The sequence below is a fragment of the Haliotis rufescens genome, unplaced genomic scaffold (genome assembly GCF_023055435.1).
Source record: "Haliotis rufescens isolate VD_foot unplaced genomic scaffold, xgHalRufe1.0.p SCAF_4, whole genome shotgun sequence".
Taxonomy (NCBI): domain Eukaryota; kingdom Metazoa; phylum Mollusca; class Gastropoda; order Lepetellida; family Haliotidae; genus Haliotis; species Haliotis rufescens.
The window spans coordinates 60,735,640-60,751,760 of NW_025964112.1; the positions used below are offsets into that span (position 1 = coordinate 60,735,640).

At 38.0% G+C, this 16,121-nt stretch overlaps 1 protein-coding gene across 1 annotated transcript in view; it reads left to right on the forward strand.

Annotated features, from left to right (window-relative positions):
• Nucleotides 1-944: 944 nt before the first annotated feature.
• Nucleotides 945-16,121, forward strand: part of LOC124113328 (zinc transporter 2-like) — a 34,475-nt gene continuing 19,298 nt past the window's right edge. The window contains exon 1 of the mRNA XM_046473611.2: nt 945-1,578. Within this exon, the coding sequence (XP_046329567.2) occupies nt 954-1,578 (625 nt within the window). The 5' untranslated portion in view covers nt 945-953. The remainder of the gene's footprint in view (nt 1,579-16,121) is intronic.

Below are 16,121 nucleotides of genomic sequence, written 5' to 3' on the forward strand. Positions count from 1 at the left end.
ATCCCAGCTATATGACGGCGGTATGTAAATAATCGAGCCTTGACCAGACAAGCCACTGACTGATATGATGAACAACGACCCACGCCGTCGGGGGACGGTCACGCGCACTAGACTAAGTCACCGCGCATGACCACCCGATCCGTTTGGTTTCCGCTTGCGACCGGCATAGGGTGCTTGGGGTCAATTCTAGGCTTAATCCCCTAATTCCCACGTGGTTGCAAGGTCGCGTGACATATAGATTGATAGGTAGATAAGGCAAATGACGTGACGTAACAACGTAACACAATTATCAGTTATATCTTCCTCTAGTGGTCCGGCCGGGAAGTGTAGTCTCAGTGAGATCTTTTCCCTAGTTTCTATATTTAAATATAAATCGGTGAATAACATGGAGCCCTGTAATGGCATGTAGCTCACCTGAATCGTTCATATAAACTACCGGGCTACAAAATACACCCATGTTTGACGCTGGCTATATATATGTGGTATGCATGGGCGGATACGGGGGGGGGGGGGGGGGGGGGGGGGGGCTTTTTATTTCGAAAAAAATCTTTATTTCTGTATAAATTACCACCAAAGACAATAAATAGATCTTAAATGTGCACACCCCCTTTTCAAAAAAGCTGTATCCGCCCATGGTATGGTAATGCATTTGATACGGGTATCATGGTTGTGCGCTCTAAACAGGAGCTGATAATGCCAGAACGAGGCTTACATTATCGTGCTTATATATGTAGCGTAACGTCAGTTTCTCTTTGCTTGAATAATTATATTCTTTTAATTGATGGTACGTCGTTGATTTTTTTAGAATTGATGCATTAAGTCTTGTAACCTTAGACAACAAATATCCAGCAAGAAATCTATACATGTCAAGTTTACGCCATGACGTTACAAACACGAAACGACAATCCGCCTCAGTTATCACGTGATCGATCACGTGCCAGTGTTTGCTCAAAATGGCGGAGGGGGTGTTAGGCGGAAGTGACGGATTTACAAATACAATCTCGCCAATCTCATACCAAACTCCGCCAGCCCTCTCCAACTCCTCGTGGTTTGACACTGTTACAGGTGACAGTAGTGGGGTCATTCTGCCATACACAGACGACATATCAGACGACGACTTGTTAGATTCAGGTCAACCCGACCCCAATTTGACACCTGGTCTTTCACCGACTGCAGATTGCAGATCTATGAAAAATGTCAACATGCCTGGCTCAGACCAAAGTAGGAGAGCAAACTGTTCGATTACCGTGGAAACTCCAGTGTTGGAAGGCAGCAATGGACGACCGGTTGGAATCCTGCCAGATGTTCAGGTGATCGGCAAACACGACCACGGTAGTTTATCTCAAACCGCAGCTCTTGTGACAGACGCCGCTGCTTCAGCTGGCAACAGAAATAGACTCGGCCAAACGGCTGTCAGTGAGCATGGAGTGTCTGTGAGGGACAGTCAGTGCCCTCATCCCCAACATCGGAGTACACATTGTCACATGGGATCTGTTGGGAGCAGTGATAAGTTGGCCCGGAATCAACTTATTACGGTTGTTGTACTATGTCTGTTGTTTATGGCTGGAGAGGCGATAGGTAAGTTAGCTGACTTTTTTCTAGCTACTTTAATAAAATAGATAATTTCCATTTTAGGCATAAAAATGGTTTCTGAAAAGTAAAGACAATATCATATCGGTGTCATGTACATGTTCAATTGTATAAATGATCAGCATAAACAATTTGTGAAGATAGTAAACAGAATGGAACTTATTTATTTAAGTTTATTGGAACATGAGTTTCCTTTGTCCTGAACATGATGAGTGAGTGAACGATTTACATCAAAGTAAGTCATCTGAATTTTTTAAATAAAGCCTAAAGTGATGCAGGTTGCAGATGTAGCAGGTTGTGGAGTCCACAGATGACATCTTTACCTTGTCGTCTTGCTCAACATGCTGGAGTTATTTTTTCATTGGTTAAGTGGTTATGTGGATAAGGCGTCCAACCTCAGATCAGAAGGTTTGTGGCTCTGAACCCATCACAGGAATCGGAAATTGTATGGCTGCTACACATAAAAAAAGAAATTATCACTTTGATGGTACTGTGACTTAAAGTCATTGTCAGCATCAAGCTGAGCAATTCAAGTTATGAGTGAGTCGAGGTTAGCCATGGTTAGCATGGCTGTGAACAGGTGAAGCTGTACACATGATGAATAACCATTTGCAAAATTTGATTACAACAATTAAGACACTAACATTAACTAATATCTATGGACATTATGGAACATTTTGGTATATTCTCACAGATATTGGGGTACTAGTCAAAACAGACCAGCTGATTTGGTCATAACGGCCCATTTTTCTGGTCCAAAACAGACGAGTGAAATATCAGATTGAAACCAACATGACCAAAGACCCTATCTTTAGTTATATAATGGATAAAAACCTACATTTGTCAATTGGGGCCAGCTGCTAACTGGAATATTTATTGTAACTATTGTCTCTTAAGAAAACTTCTCAACAGCATGCAAAGCCTCGACTGGTTTACATATGTCTCGAATGAAAAAGACTGATCAATTAGGAATGCATTTCTTGATTTGTAATATTCTGTCCTTATCAATACTTCTCAAGAATAAATATTTAAAGTAAGGTCACACTTTCTTTTACGAGAAAGTACCTGTCAGTACATGGGGATAAAATGCAATTCATTTTTTCCCATTTTTTTATCAATTCAGGTCAGCATGGGTCAGGTGGTATAAAAAAATTAAAATGGTTTAAAGTGTGAGGAGAGCCTGCAACACAGCTGTTTATTGCTTTAAGCAATGCAAACCTAACAAATCATGCAGGAATACTGTTGTGCATCTGTGCATCCTGTCAATTTCAGGAACAAAAATAAAATTGATTCTGACTCCCATGTAATACATGTCAACTTCAGTGGGTCATTTAGAAAATATCAGTTTTACTGTGAGATAAAAGAAAGAGAGCAAATTCTAATTATTATTTTTTTTCATTTCAACAAAAGTTAGTAGGCAGACCAATAAAGAAAGTAAAAAAAACAAGTGGCTCAATTGAAGAGAAGATTACCATTTTTATTATTGGAATTAATTAATAATGGACACATTTCAGTGTTCCTTATAAGCTTGTTTGTGAGTGAATATGCTAATTACTTGGAATCCACACACTAAGTACTCGGACACAAAATGGTGTGATGTGTTGATTGATTGCTGATGAGAAGAGTACACCAGTGACTGAAGAACTGATGAAAAGTAGAGGACATGGGCCATGAAGAACATGGTCCTAGTAGTTGTGTATTAAAAAAAATAGAACTAAGTATATGCCAAATATACAATACTTAATTTATTAAGAATGTAAAATAATATGTATGATTGAGAAAGTGCATGTATGAATGTTTAAGTGTGTGGAAGTATACCACAAATTCGTGTATGTTTGTGTATTTATGTATGTGTGAGTGTATATCACTTAAGCAGCGGTAGAAACTAACAGTTTCAGTCCACTAGTCCTTATAATGATAACATATAGCAAAACCCTTAAAAATGGCAAATTTCTACTAGTCCTTATGATACCTTTACTATTGGGCAGTTTGGCCAGGACTACAGGACTAGTGCCAATTTCTAACCCTGCTTAAGTAGAAAGTGGTAAATGTCTGAGACCTGCATCACTTTGGGCCTTCCTCCCATATAACTGGAATACTGTTCAAAACAGCAATAAACCCAACTCACTTAGTTAAAAGGATCATGAGTACATTATGAGTATAACGCTTAGCAACTTGTTTTAGTTTTCGATCTGATATTTGACGGGTCTATTTGAGCTAACATTTTGACATGTGTCCGTTATGACCAATTCGACTGCCCAGTCTTGGCTAACTTAGGCCAATATGACCAAATCTACAGATATCCAAATATACTCAGCACATGAACACTTATTATACTCCAGTTTACGAAGTAGATCGCGGATATATAGCGTTCCATCTGTCCGCTCTTCTGTCCGAGCTTTTGTACGGCCCATAACTTTTTAACCATGCACCCTAGCTTCACCAAACTTGCTACACACATTTACCACAATGAGTACTTGTGCCTTTTGCTAGTATGAAGATTCGGAATTTTTTTATTTTTGCTGTTTCCATGGAATCATGGTGAAACATAAATTTTGGGTAGGGTTTTTGTACGATCCATGTTTACAATATCATGTATCCTAGCTTCAGCAAACTTGCTACATTAACCGCTATGATTGTTTTTTATCTTTTATAAGATATTCTGAAATTTTACTCTTTTGCTGTTTACATGGAAACATGATGGAATTTAGAAATTTTGATGACTGGTTTTGTATAGCTCATGGGGTTACAAAGGAAAGGGCAGTTCCTCTGACTTAAAGCAACAGGTATATTTCATTAATTAACAAACTATTTACTATTTGTTGTTGACCAGCGGGGATAACGGGGGTATGTGAGCTCTGCTCACTTCTTTCTTGTATGGTTATGCCAGGTTTTTCTACCTTGTTTAAAAACATGTACTCCAAGTGCTACATCGATAAGTGAATAATCTTCTCCCAGGCTGTTGCCGTATCTATTTTCATAAAAAATACCATTGATCGATATGATAAGAACCATTGAAAGGACATATCTGATCTGAATAGGAACACAAGTATCAAATGATGGTACATGTCCTCTTGTTTCATGCATTATGAGGTGCATTATTTGTAAAAAAAATCTATTCACATTAGCCATGCACAAGAAAATGTCAGTGAAATTGGAATGTCAAATACTGTTGCTGATCTATATCTGTTAATGCCGGGGCAGTTGGGTAACCTAGTGGCTAAAGCATTTGCTTGTCACACCTAAGACCTGTGTTCAATTCCCCACATGGGTACAATGTGTGAAGGCCATTTTTGGTGTTCCCCGGTGTGATATTGCTGGAATATTGCTAAAAGCGGCATAAAACCATACTCACTCAGCTATCGACAAGAATGAGATACATCAATACATCAAGTTTATATAGAACAGCATTGACTGCACCAGCTGTGCATGCTGTCAAGGATTTATTGAGGATTCTAAACTATTAATGCCCTTGGCAGCCAAAGTGGGAAAAATAGATAAATTTTAAAAGTTTTTATTTTCCTATATTCTGAGGTATTTTAGCAATGAATGTTAACATTGCATTCCATGCAGTATGCAATAATGTTAAGCTAAGCATTAAAAGCCTCTTCCTCTTTCATGGTCCTGTTATCAATGAAATACAAGTCACCTTACATAGCCATAACAGTGGTTATAAATAAAACGCTCGCTCGCTCGCTCGCTCACTCACTCACTCACTCACTCACTCACTCACTCACTCACTCACTCACTCACTCACTCACTCACTCACTCACTCACTCACTCACTCACTCACTCACTCACTCACTCACTCACTCACTCACTCACTCACTCACTCACTCACTCACTCACTCACTCACTCACTCACTCACTCACTCACTCACTCACTCACTCACTCACCCACCCACTCACTCACTCACTCACTCACTCACTGTATATGCCCTGTTGCTTAATGCCCTGTATATGTATGGCACAGTGGACATCCACTTGCTTCTTGCAGTTTGTGTTCCGCCTTGCCAATTGTTTTGTATATTTTCCATGACTTGAACTTTGGACCTTGCCATATTTGCTGCAAATGCCCTACTCAGCATTTTTATATTAGGGTGACAGTTGGAACATAAAGTTGCCTGTTGTCAGGTTCCTGTTTTGCTTCCGGTCAATAAAACTGACAAAAAACATGCAGCATGTAATTAGGTTTTTGTACCAGCATATAAACAGACTGCAAGGATAGAACTGTAATTTTTTTTAACAATTTGGAATTTTTTTTTTTTATTTCTGAGTCCCTGTTACAGATAAGACCAGACACTCTAGTGCCTAACCAAGTAGGAAAAGATATACAGACAATTTTAGAAAACACTATCAAGGTTGTTAGATGAGTTTTAAAATCTATTGTTATGCATTTTAATACTAACAGTAAGGGGGCGGTCAGGTAGCCTAGTGGTTAAAACATTCGCTCGTCACGCCGAAGACCCTGTTTCGATTCCCAACATGGGTACAATGTGTGAAGCACATTTCTGGTGTCCCCCGCCGTGATATTGCTGGAATATTGCTAATAGCGGTGTAAAACCATACTCACTCACTCACTAACACTATGGTTGATGTAAGACGTATTGATATTATGGGCTCTGATTAATTTTTATAAACTGGACATTGACGTAGATAATAGACACCCATCCATACTCACGTCCACTCACTTTCTGTACTTAAAGCCATAAAATATAACGACATAAAAATGTCAATTTAAGTAAGCAAGAACTATGTACATATTAAGTCAAGATCACTGAGTTCCAGAAGTCACTGAAATATATTTGTTTTAAGTATGCCACTGAGCGATGTTACAGATGTCAAGATGTGCTCTTTGCGATCAAAGTTTACCAACTAGAATACTATTAGGTCTTTGAAAGGCATTTAGAAGTGATACACATAAGGAAGAGAATATGTGGATGTCTGAAGTACAACTGCTTCTTAAAGAAAGGTCACGGTGAAAAGACATTTACTTAGTTCGAAGATGGATCAATGGTATTATTGGATTATATGGATGTCAACTTCTTTATTATGAGGAACACAACATTTCGGAGTATATGCCTACTCCTTCATCAAAGTGAATTCACCTGATGAAGGAGTAAGCATATACTCCGAAACGTTGAACAGTTTATTCCCTTCTGTTTCATGGAGATTGATAATGCCTTTTTTTATATTTATCTGTTTCTGAATCCCCAATTAGATTTTTTGTGTCATTCATTCTGTACATTATACTCGTGTATGTGTGTTCGATGTTTCCCTAGGGCTCCATGCTTGCCGTAAAAGGTGACTATGCTTGTCGTAAAGGCAACTAACAGGATCGGGCGGTCAGGCTCTCTGACTTGGTTGATGCATGTCATCGGTCCCAATTGTGTGAATCGATGCTCATGATGTCAATCACTGGATTGTCTGGTCCAGACTCGATTATTTACAGACCGCCGTCATATAGCTGGAATATTGCTGAGTGCGGTGTTCAACAGCAAACAAACAAACCAACCAACCCTAGGGCTCCAGATAAAGTTTGAGCCTGTGAGTATTTGCTCCCAAGTTATCTTTCACATTTGGTGTTGATAGTTTTCTTTGGGCATTCAATATATATTTACTCCCTTGCATCAAGTCTATTTGGTATTTTACTCCCAAAGAGTAGACAATTTTGGAGAATAATAATTCTGCTTAAAATGCTGTTTCGGGTGACTTCTTATTTGTTTCTGTTTGTTTGCAGCTCGAAATGTGTAACATGTTGCATAAAGAAGGGGGGGAGTTGTTTATGGTATAATTAAACACTTCAGGGAGAATAAACCATGAGGTGCGCAGTCCTGAATGGTTTATTCTCCCTGCAGTGTTTTATTGTACAATAAACAACGACCACGAGTCGTTTACTTCTTATATGAGATATCAATACTATGTACAGCCTCTTTAAGGATGTTGCCCAGTTAAGGATGTTAAGCCCAGTGGTTAAAGCGTTAGCTCATCACACTGAAAACAGGGTTTGATTCCCCACATGGGTACAATGTGTGAAGCCCATTTCTGGTGTCCCCTGCCCTGATGTTGCTAGAATATTGCTAAAAGCGACGTAAAAACTATACTCACTCAGTCACTCAGCCATCGACAAGAACGAGATTGAATTTAAACAAATTATCAATACATCAAGTTTATATAGAACAGCATTGACTGCACCAGCTGTGCATGCTGTCAAGGATTTATTGAGGACACTAAACTATTAGCGCCCTTGGCAGCCAAAGTGGGAAAAATAGATAAATTTTAAAAGTTTTTATTTTCCTATATTCTGAGTTATTTTAACAATAAATGTTTACATTGCATTCCATGCAATATGCAGTAATGTTAAGCTAAGCATTAAAAGCCTCTTCCTCTTTCATGGTCCTGTTGTCAATGATATACAAGTCACCTTACATAGCCATAACAGTGGTTATAAATAAAACACATGAATCTGATGAATTGGGAAATGTGTAATTTCAATTTGAGAATTGTTACTGACATTTGCTGCAGACTTATGGCTGCATATCAGACTCTATTCAGATTCAGGTAAATCCCTGGCCACGGCTATCATGGCTATTGTGGTAAACATATATAAGTATATATATAAGTTATTATCCCCTGCCATGAAGTGTGTAACTCCTGTCCGATTTTCTCAAAAACTATTTAAATCAGAAATGAAATTTTACACACTGATTTTACTGGTCGCGACCTCAAATGGGTTTGAATATTGGTGTCATATGTTCATTTTTTACAGAGTTATTGCCCTTGCTCCATGGTCTTCAACTTAGTGCATATTGGGTGAATAGAGACAAGTTTTCTCAGAAACTACTGAAGTTGCATGAATGAAAGTTTGCATGCTAATCTTAGAGATACTTGTTAAGATTGAGTTTGAGAACTGGTCCTCATAAATTATCTTTTGACAGAGTTACGGCCCTTGATCCATGTCATTTTACTTAGTGCATTGTGTCTGCAATGTGGACAAGTTTTCTAAGAAACTAGTTGTCTAAGAGATACTTATCAAGACTGAGTTACTTTTTCAAGAGAAGGGGCCTTTTGTGTGTATTATTTTAACATTTAATCATTTTTACTGATGACAAAATGTCCCAAGTACGTCTCTTACAGCTTTATAGGACTTTTTATACTCACTACTATATGTACAAACAAAATTCTAATGGCGGGGGATAGTGATAACTTGTTTTGAATGTTTTATCCAATATAAGTGAAAGCTAATGAGGAGGACATCTAGTGCAGGCATGTTGAGTTAATGCAAGATGACTGTCAACAGCCTACCTGCACGATTTCACTTACAAATTTTAATATTGAAAAATACAATATGCTCAGAGTTAGAAACATTTGTTTCATTTTCCCCTGTTCTCAAAATGATCTGCTACATAATTGTCATCTAATGGTAAAAATGGCAGTCCACAAGGAAATGTGACCAGTAGGGCTTGGTCGAGTCCAAATTTACTGCCCGGGTACCCGCCCCCCTATTACCCTACCCTACCCGGGTACCCACTGTAGGTCTCAGGAGATGTCTCAAAATGTCCGATTTGGGAACTTTTTTAGCACAGCCCTGGCAAAACGTATTTAGATAAAGTTTGAGCCTGTGAGTATTTGCTCACAAGTTATCCTTCACATTGTTTTAAAAATGTATTTGTATCATACTTTTGTTAATTTCGAACCCTGGAAACTATAATCACGAGCACCATGATAACACAACAGCTGTATGAGTTACCATGGTTACCAGCTGGAACAAACATGACCAGGAATTCTACCTTTTGTTGTGTGTCTGCTACAGGTAACCATGGTTACTATAAATTGTAACTAAAACTGAAAAAATAGAATATTAACTATTATTGAAAGAAGCCAGATCCCTAAGGCTGTAATGAATGATGAATATATTTGTAGTTACTCATCCTGTAACTTATCATGCTTATTGGTATCGCAATATATTTAATCTTATAACCAGAGGCTAAACTACCGTATTCGACGTAATAAGCGCCCAGGGCGCTCTCAAAATTTGAAATATGGGGGCCTATATTAGAATATTATTTTGGTGAAAAAAAACAGAGTTGAAAGATAAATTTCGTGGTTTATGCTGACAGCCTGAATTGTTTATATACGACAGATATATTTTTGCAGAATTTAATTACCCATATTTAAGGTGCATATAACCATGATAACACACGAGTGCGTATTATTCGCGAATGAATAAGTCTTGTGTACACTGATCAATCGGAAGGGGTGCTAATTGGGATTGTTCACTAGCCAATATATTAGCAAATATCGCCTTGGGCGCTAATATTAGAGCGGGGCGCTTATTTTACGTCGAATACGGTATCTGCATTAGATTAGCGCTTTGTCTCTGAAAATATATATTTTTTGATAGACACAAACAACTCCATTTATATTATAAAGGAGACCCTGTGAGATTTAGAACCTGAACCTGTGGAAAATCTAGACTTGCTTCATATAGAGCTATTGAATTACAGTAAGGGCTTGGTGGAAGGACAAAAATATTGTTCAGGAACTGTGAGACAGGCTACATCTGTACCGGTATTTGAATACCAGTGCACCATGATGTTGACCACTATAGCAATGATGTTGAACTCTCTAAAATGAAATAGCAACTTAACAGTGCCAGAATTGTGATTTCTTCTGTTTATAAATAGTATCTTTATGAAACAGAATCATCCAGTTACTACAGGATACCACAGGAGGTATCTACGTATAAGATGTAACACACGCCTCCGAGGTTTTGGTTGAAAATGTAAAACTGCAAGTGAGGGAAAAGCCAGATGGTGTGTTTTATACAACTAATGAACAGTATAAATGCAAGTAATACCAGAAAAAATTAGAAAACATCAACATACCTTATTTGTAAAACAATACGGAGTGTCACAGTATAAAAGGAATTCAATCAAAGCATGCACAAGAAAATACATGTGCAGCCTGGACCGGCTGGAGTCATGACATGTAAAACTGAACAACTTCTCATGACCTGCCCCAGTAGCTCAGTGACTTAACACCATATGTGAGGTTGCAGGTTCGATTCACATCATAGAATTTTCATGTAAAAAAATGTGATTTTTAACCAATCATCAAACACAGTTGTCAAGAGGCAAGTTTATAAAATGTTAATTGTAAAGCCTAGGTATTACAACTGAAATGTAAAATTCTAAGCAGGTTTAAAAGTGATCCATTTTAAAACACAGATTTGGAATAAAACCGCTTCAAAACCTAGGTTTGGAAGATGAGCTGGTTACAAGGTTTAACCGAGGTTGTCAGGAACCTAATGTAATATAGGCATGATAGGGTGATACGGTGATAGGTTTATGACTGTGAGATAACTCTCTCCTTCTCAAAGAGTGTACTAATGCTGGTTGACACGGGGAAGGACATCAACCCACGTGATGGGTTGCGATTTCACTATTTTGTCAATTACAGTCAATGATTGACATATTTCACTAGAGGACCAGTTTGAAAATGGTTGAGATTTCACTATCACTGTCTTCGAATGCTGTGATTGACATAAAGCCCAACACACACACACTCATAATAGGAAGATAAGTTAGGTTACCCTAAAGCAATGTGAAATGGCTAGGGCAAATTGACCTGATATAACCTGATTCAGGGCATCTGCCTAGGGCCACACCAGCTTTAGGATGTTTTTAGACAGGTGTTAATGTTGGTTATGTACTACTCAAAAGAAGTTAAGAACATGCCTTGACAGATTATCTTAAGTAATATGAAAGAGTCGGGTGTTCTTTAACTTCTTTTGAGTAGTATATGTTATGTTTCGGGGAGTCAAGTCACAGGTTCTCCCTCAACATGTCCGTCTGCTACACTGAAGGCTCAGCAGCCCCACAGGGACAGGTATCCCCCACCCCCTCCCATGAGTGAGTGAGTGAGGTTTTACGCCGCTTTAAGCAATATTCCAGCAATATCATGGCGGGGTACACCATGCAGAAATGGGCTTCACACATTGTACCCATGTCGGGAATCGAACCCGGTTCTTTGGTGTGACGAGCTTACGCTCTTACCACTAGGCTACCCGACGGCCCAGAGGGGTGTGTGATGCTACCTGACTCCCCCCAACCCACCCACCCACACTGGCTTATTCAGCAGTGTGTGTGTGTGTGTCTGGGGGGGGCGGGGGGGGGAGTTGTCTAAGTCACCACAATTTGCTGTGCAGAGTTGCGTTCCTTGTGAGTTTGCCCTCATCATGTTATGTCTGAGTTTGTCAACTTCAGACCCATGAGCATGAGTTTTACCAATTGGATGATTTGTATTTATTTCAAGTTCAAGTTTTTATCACTGTATTTTCAATATATATACATGATGTATTTGTCAAATGCTCATACTGAAACGATGACACAACATAATGTGCAACACCTAGGGAAAGAAACATATTAAAAGAACGGCCAAAATTGTGGTTTTCATTACATGCTTGGCTGTTTATATCATTATCATGATGAGGCTGAATAGGCTTATCTGAATATTTGTATTCCTAACATGCTTAATGAGGACAATGTAAGCATATTTTATACTGCCTTTTGTCTTTATAAGCATGCTTGACATGGGTTCACTGATGCAATCATTGGCCATGATGTAACCATGGTAACCAGGGTAGTTGCAAGTGTGGTAAGTACATATTTTACCAGATGCCTGTTTTGTGATTGTAATTGGCATCACACAGTGCAATATCCCAAAGTCTTTTACTCAAAATGTTATGACACCAGACGGCTATGTGAAAAATAAAACAATAATTTTCCATAGGTCAGTCCAGTGTTTGGTGATGTGGCTGCATGGTGATCTTGATCTCTGGAACATGTCTGCCATAACCCCTTGTCCTGGGAATGTGATGTGCCTTATCATTTTAACATAAATGTCTTCATTTTAAAAAATAATATGATATCCATGTGGATTGTAGATAAACATCGTTTTATCCAAAATATTAAAACTGTAACACATTTTGATTATACAAGATTAAAGTAATTATGCTAATTACCTGTTGACATTTTATGCCCTGCAGGTGTGATAAGCAGATACCCCATCCCAGGATAATTGTGCACTCAGATGAAAAACCCAAGGACGACTAGTTCTTTTTTTAGCCATATTTATTAAAAATTAGTTTCGGAAGCAAAGGAGCCATATTGAACAATGTATTTTAGGCCATTACTAAATCATGTATATTAAAAATGGAATTAGATTTAGTACATGTGTCATTCTGTTTATGTTTTTGGCGATGTATAAAATTTTGACCATATTGCCACCTGAAACCTCTTTTGGCCATTACTCATCCGTTCCTGCTAATAATGGAATGAAACTTGGTATACGTGTAGTTAGTACATAATAGTTTGGCTCAACACATGTGTTCCGTTTTTTGTGATTTAAAAAAAATTTTGACCTTTTTTTTTAAACTTTACATTTTGACCATGCTCCTAAATAAGTGTCTTATATAACATTCCTCACACTGTAATCACTGTTAAAGATGATCTTAGAAACAACAAGACCAATGAATCTGAAATTTCACGCACCAATGATGACATCACATGCAATTTGTTCCAAAGGTTTGAATCCAATTTGCGACAGAATGAAATGAAATTTGGTATCAGTTAAGTTTAAACACATGTGTCTCTTTTTTGGCAATATTTTATATTTTGACCATGCTCTTTAAGTTCTCAAAAAGCTGTGCGAGCTGAACTTTGGCATGAATGTTTCTCGTTATGATGACATATTGGTTCAGATCGTTAGATTTTTGTGTAAGATTTTAGTCGTCTGAGTATTTGTGAAGAAAAGCTTTGAATATCATTGCTGACAGAAACTTTTTTAAGTGTCTGTTTTCATTGACATTTTTAACTGTTAACTCCATATATAGGTGAGCTACAGTGCCTTGACGTTATTTTCCTCTCTTTGAGTAACAAGAGGCTGATGACAGGGCAGGTCATACAAGGAGTAGCCGATTGTATGGGTGATCAGGGCACAAGTGACCTCTACTGATCTGTTTGGAATGTGTGGGAAAATGTCAGGTCACCTGGCTTTGTAAATTTTTTTGTCAGGACATGCAAAGTTTTGGTTAACCCGTCCTGTAGTCTGGCTTGTTTTGGGGACACATTAATAATTATAGGACATAGATTTGTTTGTTTGTTGTTTAACGCCGCACTCAGCAATATTCCAGCTATGTGACGGTGGTCTGTAAATAAGAGTCCAGACCAGTCATTGACATCATGAGCATCAATCCACACAATTGGGATACAATGACACGAATCAACCACACAGTATCTTTATTGAAGACTATTTATGATGAAATTATTTTGATACAGAGTAAAATAAAATTAGTTTGTTGCATGATATACATATAGACTCAAGCAATACAATATAGGCTTCATCAGTTTCTGCACAAGATATCTGTTCTGTTAACAGTACCAGGCTAGTGGTTGGACAGAGGCATTCAACTCATATGTGCAGTGCTTGCTGTGCCTTTCTTTAATAATACTATTTGTACATGTTTTATTACTCTATTGCGTCTTTATGGCAAACCATTAATGGATTACCATTTTAGTCCTTGCCGATTTGTTTTGTATGATTACAGCTGTTCAATATTTCTATGACAGCTGTTGTACAGTCAGGTTAATCCATTGGAACGTGGGCTTGCTTGTAAGCAACCCTGTCTCTGTAGGAATGCATTGGTGTCACTTTGTTTTATGGTTTTCAGATAAAACCACAGCTTTAATAAATTTGTTTAAGCCAAAATACATGATCCGTATTCATTATTAGATTTTCATCCAGATTTTCAGTATTTTCAAACAAAGTTTTCAAAGCATCTGGATTCACTTAACCCTCTGGATGCCGAGGTTTTTTTCTGACGCACATTTTCCTAAGATCGGAAAAGTGAAGGTTGTGCAAGAATTGCGCTCACGCGGCGCTGGATCTACCTCAGGCTATAAAATTACGCAGAGGTGGAGAATATTAAATTTCCTATTTGATTGTGTAAATTTAACTGCAAATATTAAACTGGTTTTAAAAAAAAGACACTTCTAAGTGTTGTCCGACAATTTATTCTGCGTTGAAAAACAGTAAATTTCTCTGATTTTTATCGCACACCGATAAAAGTACTGTGTGACGATTTTTTTTATTTAGAAGCCTTACGGAAACTTATGAGCGAAAAAAACGCCACCTTATATCTGAACGACATAACTATATATCAAATAGAGTTATATGCGTATGTATAATGACATACATTCAATACCAAATAGCATGCCGTAAATGACGAAAACTGATTTTTCTCTATGACGTCAAAAGGCGACAGAGAGGTTACACACGTACAAAGAAAAGGGGGCATAACTCTGCTATGCTTAGCACTAGTTTATTGTAACTCGGTTCACTTGGTGAGAATTAGCTGTGGGTAAGGACAATATATTTTCGTGGTGTTTTGTTCACGAGGAACCAAACTATTCCAACACAAATATCGATATTGAAACTGTATACATTTAGTTATAAAAAACCCCATAAGAAATGATGAATTCATACTTCATAAAAAAGGGGTAATAGAGAAATGGATGGCCCTATCTAACCTATAACTTAGTCCTTAGATTCCAACATTCTCCTGTTGTGTAAGTGTAATTTGACTAATGTTGCACCAATCTTAATGGAGCACTAGCCTTATCATCAAATGTAATGAAATACCAAAAATATAACACCATTCCTTTTGATGTCATGGCTGGTTTTAAGTCTTTGATAACGTTTTTAGGCCACACTTTTTTCATTTGATTTAAAGATTTTTTACAGGGATACAAAGCAATTCAAGTGTATTTTATAGTTTTCTACTGGACCACAGGTCGGCTGGTGTAACACAATAAACGTGGTATAGTGTGGGAGCAGACCCTGCAACACAGCTGTAGCTTTAAGCAATACTGCTATGCATCTATCTATGCATCTATGCATCCTATCAAATTCAGGGTCAACAACAAACTATGTTCAGGATGTTTTGGCTCCCATGTTTAATATGTCGACTTCAGCATTTCACTAGTGCAAAGTCACAAAGCTAAAACAAAAGTCTGCTGGACCTGATATGATACAAAATGAAATAATCAAAATATTGCATATTCGGATTAATCACTACCCATTATTCAATAATACATCAGACTCCAAATATCAGTCCAAATATTCTACCTTGGTACCCACCCCCTTATTACCAAACCCTACCCAGGTACCCACTGTAGGTCTCAAAAGATAGGGACAAGATGTCCGATTGGGAATTTTTTTACCATAGCCCTGGCAAAATGTATTTAGATACATGTATTAAACAATCTTGTGACCATATGAAAAGTCAGAAGGAATGGTGCATATTCAGAAAGAAATGCGAAAATTAGTAACTTGTAGTGTAACTATAGAGTTATGGATAATGTATGTCAATAAACATTATATCACGTGATTAACCACGGGTCCTGGTAGTCCTGTGGGTACCCGGGTCCTACTCAGTACCCACCCAACCCGGGTACCCGAGTTACCCA